The sequence below is a fragment of the Ananas comosus genome, linkage group 2 (genome assembly GCF_001540865.1).
Source record: "Ananas comosus cultivar F153 linkage group 2, ASM154086v1, whole genome shotgun sequence".
Classification (NCBI taxonomy): Eukaryota; Viridiplantae; Streptophyta; class Magnoliopsida; order Poales; family Bromeliaceae; genus Ananas; species Ananas comosus.
This window is the reverse complement of record NC_033622.1, coordinates 10,771,087-10,776,021: the sequence shown is the minus strand read 5'-3', so window position 1 is coordinate 10,776,021 and position 4,935 is coordinate 10,771,087. Positions and strand designations below refer to the sequence as shown.

Here is a 4,935-nt window from a genome sequence, read left to right as displayed (position 1 = left end):
TGGTTCGAGTTATGTAATATTACAAAGTATCTCGACATATCCAGATATTTTGGATTTCGGCGTGAGATAACTACTGATGCTGCATTAGAGCGTTTGGTTTAATACAGTAATGCAATATTAGATTACAGTGTTTATAGCATTAATATGTTTGGTTCAGTTTATAAAATTTAGTAATCCTGCCATAAAAATATAGTTTTTTTTTCACAATTACCCTTGTTGTGGTCATTTGAATATTATTTTTTATGGAAATGACGAATGGAGGGAAAGAGATCGTGATGATTACTTGGGAGAACAACGCAATAGAAAATGATAGGTGTTTGTGTGCGAGAGAGAGAGAGAGAGAGAGAGAGAGAGAGAGAGAGAGAGACGTCGAGAGAGAGAGAGCGAGAGAAAGCGGCGCGCGAGAGAAAGGGCCGGGGGGAAGGCGAGAGAGAGATGAAAATAATACTTTTAATTAGATTTGGGGTTGTTGGAGGGTAAAATTGTCATTTTACATAATATGTAGTATTAACGGGTTTCAGTAATGCAAGATACACGACCCCCCTCCCGTTAATATTTTCGATGTGATTCTGCTCGATTTGTAATGCTACATTAACGACTAGATTACATAGCGGATTAACCAAACACAGTTATCCTGGCAGAATTGCCTGTAATCCTGTCAGGATAACTCGAACCAAACGCACCCTTAGTAGTAAACGGGTTCCGTTGTCACCTATTTATTTTCGATAATCGAGCTTCCAAATCGACGATCGGCACCGTCGAATAAGATCTATACCACTTGAAGTATCTAGAAATTAAATTTCATGCTTTTTGGGGTACGGGCTCTTGTTGGGCTGAAGGTCAAAAAATTTTGGCCCTGCCCAATTTCAGAACTGTCCGGCGCGTTGGGCCAGCCTTCGACCTGTTTCGGCCCGGATTAATATAAATCTTGCCAACTAGGCTAGCTCAATATTATACACCTAAAATAGACCCCTCAACCTCTATTTGGGATTGATGTGCTCAACTTTAAATTGTTTTGATTTCGATTGCTCTTCTAATCAATAACTAAGAATTCTGTTATTGAATTAGCTAAAAAGTAAGCAGAATATTTAACTTTAAATGAGTTTCCGCTACATTAGTCAAAATCTCGAATTTAATTGATAAAAATAACATAAACTTATAAAAATAAAAAGGTTGAGAGTATCTCCATCAAATGACAAAACTAGTTGAGAGATCTATTTCAAAATGGGCTTATTGTTGAGGGGAGTCTATGTACATGTTTTTCTTATCAAAATGGGCTATTGTGGAGGGGAGTCTATGTATATGTTTATACTTATAGAGGAAATTCCACTCTTGGATGGGACGGGTGTAGATCATGCACCCATTTTTGTGTGTATACATAGCATTGCTCTTCTGTTTTGTTAGGAATTACAGGCATAACGCATTATGTGGCAGAAGGCCAGATCGGTCAAGTCATGTTTTAAGTGGCGTGAAACTGGTTGGACCAAAACACAATCGAGATCCGTGAGCGCTATATCTGTTCGCTTGAAATGGATAAATTGTAACTTTCTAACAAGTATGAGTTTTCAAGATTACTGATTAGTGCCAATGATCCGACAAGAAAGCGATATAAAAAATTATTTGGTTTGTCTCACTTCATAAGTGATATATGTTGTGCAAATTGCAGTAAGATACAATTGAGGACTTCGAGATAACTTTAGTCTTATCGGGCTTTGTTGGCTTGTACTATGAATAGGCCCACAGATTTGATAATGTTTGCTGGTTAGACCATTTTGATCCAGCCCAAGACTCTTAATTGTACCCAATTGGTTTTGGGCCAATAAAAAAAAGACGCTTTCTCGGGCTTTTTGGTTGCATGTAGTTACAATTGAATTACAGTTGTAACCACATACAAATCCAAATATGTAGTTAGTTTGATTTATTTGAATTCAAATACTGTAGTTAGAAATGTACGAGATGGTTCAACTGCTACTTATGCATCTCCATAACTTTCAAATAAAAATAATTTTCTCCTGCGTAGGCGGTAATCTTACCATTCCATATATGATATGATAAAAGTTTATAAATATTCTTTTCAACCACATGTAACTAAATAAATTATTTACAGCTGCGGCGCTTTCTATTACATCCAACAAGATAAGATGAATATATGCAATTATAATAGCAATGTTTTTAACTCTCTACATCTCAAACTACACTGTATTTACAATTTTATCCAACCAAACGGCCCTTTATTTGAGTAGGTTGTTTATTTTCTCGAATATGAGGTAGATCAATGTGAGTATATATGTGACCCAGTCAAAACTTTTCTCTAGCATAGCAATTTAATTTAATTTAGGGTTGGATTTTGGAGGGTCTAAAGTAGAGAATTTCTTTTTGCCAGTTTTTCATTTCTAAAGAAAGAAAAGAAACCCACTTTTGTGAGCCTCATGTTTCTCTAGTTTATGTAAATTTCAAAAAGCTGAAAAGAAAAGTTCGTCGACTGTTCAAACAACTGATTGACACTCTATTTAGAATCTTGTAGAGGATTGTTTACGATCGATCAAAAAAAATAATGAAAAACTAAAAGAATAATACATTCCCACTACAATAGTATATCTCCCCTCATCTATTATTTTAATTACTAGTATCTCCTCAAACCTTTTTCCACAGATATTGGAAGAAAACATTAGTTCATTCTTTCTAATATAGCTACAAGTAAACCCTAACTTTAACAAGTCCTTGAGATGCAAAATATCTTAAATTTGCACAACAATTAACCATAGTGTAAGACTAAGGGAAACTAAATAGGAGAAGAGAAAAAAAAAAAAAAATTACACATTACCACAATAATATGAGATATCATGTATTATTCATTTAAGTAAGAAGCAAGGTTAATTAGCATGCAGTGGATTCACCATAAATATTATCAAGAACAGCAATCACACCAATCACAAAGGCTTGGTCATATCCTGGTTGCACCATCACATGATAGAAATCTTTGTTGCCCATCATCTCAACCCCCACCTAAATCACAAAATAAGAAAGGTGAAAATGTATATATAGAGCTTACCTTAACTATATATATATATGACGCGTTTCGAAACAAGTATTTGAACTTTAAAAATATTAATTTCACTGTCGAATCTTATATTAATCATTCTCAAGAATTATGTCGAGTTCAGGTAGAATTAAGTGGGTTTTGCTCAAATTACTTTAGAATATTTCATTTGATAACTAAATATGTCATGTCACGATAAGACGCAAACAAAAGTTAACAATATTCTTTTTCTTTCTTTCTCTGTGTCTCTCTCCCCCCTCCCTAGATGTCATGTGTTTTAATTGATGATCACTTTTGAGAGTGTTAAAGATTTATACCTGAGCTGCGATATTTCCCCTGCGATCGATGATCACGCAAGCTCGATCAGTGAAGGAACCATCCACCTCAAAGTCGCAATCTTTGCTGTGGCTCTTGGGCTCAACTTGAATCCTAATCGCACTTCTCGTTGCGAGACATGGCTTTGGATCAGTTAAGCTAAACAACAACTTGTTGGTTCCTTGATAATCCATGGAGTAGCCATTCCATCTATTGTGAGTACTTAGAGCTTGAATAATTCCTCCCTAGGGTTACAAAAGAGCAACACAAAAGAAAAATTATGTTAGATAAGATATATACCAATATATAAACTTCATGAATGATGTACATTGGTCATAACATAGAAGGTCACCTTTTTGCGAAGGAAGAGTAGCGATGCTCCATCGCAATCTCTCACCATCAACTCTCCCTTCGCACCGAGCATTCCGCATCCATCGACAATGAAAACAATGTTATGGCTGCAATCCGTCACAACGAAACCACCACCGTTTACAACATTTGGCCTCTTTCGAATCATCAACGTGGTCAGGGACGTCGAACAATAGATTTTGCTAACTATCGGCACTGCATTCGTCGATCCGCCGCCCATACCTCTTCTCAAGAATCAAGAGTAATGTGCTTCTTCTCAATTGACATAAACTACAACCAACATTGCTTATATAGACGTGAAAGATAAAGATGAAGAGGGGGGGAGATTTATTCAAATGTTTGGCTATCTAATTGGGGCATTAACAAAAGAGAGCAAAGACCATGATAACAAGTAAAGAGCATTGCAAGAGTAGTTGTGATTGGAGTAGTTGTGATTGCTTGACTAATAGTTTGAGTGTAGAGAACTTGTGGGCCTTAGAGCAGTTAAAGTTGGGCAAATCTTTTTCCTCACACAAGTTGAAACACATAAAGTAAAAGAATAGCACAATATTCTATTAGTAGTCCTATGTGCAAATCCTTTTCCTCACACAAATTGAAAGAAAGTGCCACATAAAGAAAAAGAATAGTACAATATTGTATTAGTAGTCCTTGTACCATCCCAATATTGCGAGTTGGTTCCTACACTTTTCACTTAAGCAGTTTAGTTCCTAAACCATCTTGAGCATTTTTTCTTTAGCTTCTAGTAACATGTGCGACTTATTTCAGTTTAGTCTAAGTAGAATTAGAAAGGCCATTTAACAACAAAAAGTAAGATTTTTCTTGATGTTCAAGAACGTTTCACGGGCGGCGCATATCAAAGTTCGAGAAAAAAAATGCTTAAATGGAAAGTAAATACAGAGATTAAGGCCCTGTTTGTATGTCCGATAAGTTATTCAAGAATAACTTTTTCGGTATAATAAGTTTTAGTATGATTGTAAGTCTAAAATTTGATTTTTTTTTTTTTGTTATTTTTGAAAAGTTCTTTCTATCTATAATTTGATAGGGTAATATGTTTTATCTACAAGAAAATTTATTTTTTTCTGAAATAACTTGAAACCCAAATATAATATTCCATTCTAAATATTTGATTACACTCTTTAGTTACCAAATATAAAAATTTCTTAAGTAAATCAAAAGGTTATACTAAATAAGATATTCATGCATTGAACAAT

At 34.9% G+C, this 4,935-nt stretch overlaps 1 protein-coding gene across 1 annotated transcript; it reads right to left on the bottom strand.

Moving 5' to 3' along the window:
* Positions 2,579-4,279, bottom strand: LOC109725316 (protein LURP-one-related 6). Its single transcript, XM_020254460.1, has 3 exons — positions 3,708-4,279; positions 3,358-3,600; positions 2,579-3,006 (listed from the first exon to the last, which is right to left on the bottom strand). Exons 1-3 carry the CDS (start codon positions 3,942-3,944, stop codon positions 2,878-2,880), a joined length of 609 nt encoding a protein of 202 aa, XP_020110049.1. The 5' UTR covers positions 3,945-4,279; the 3' UTR covers positions 2,579-2,877.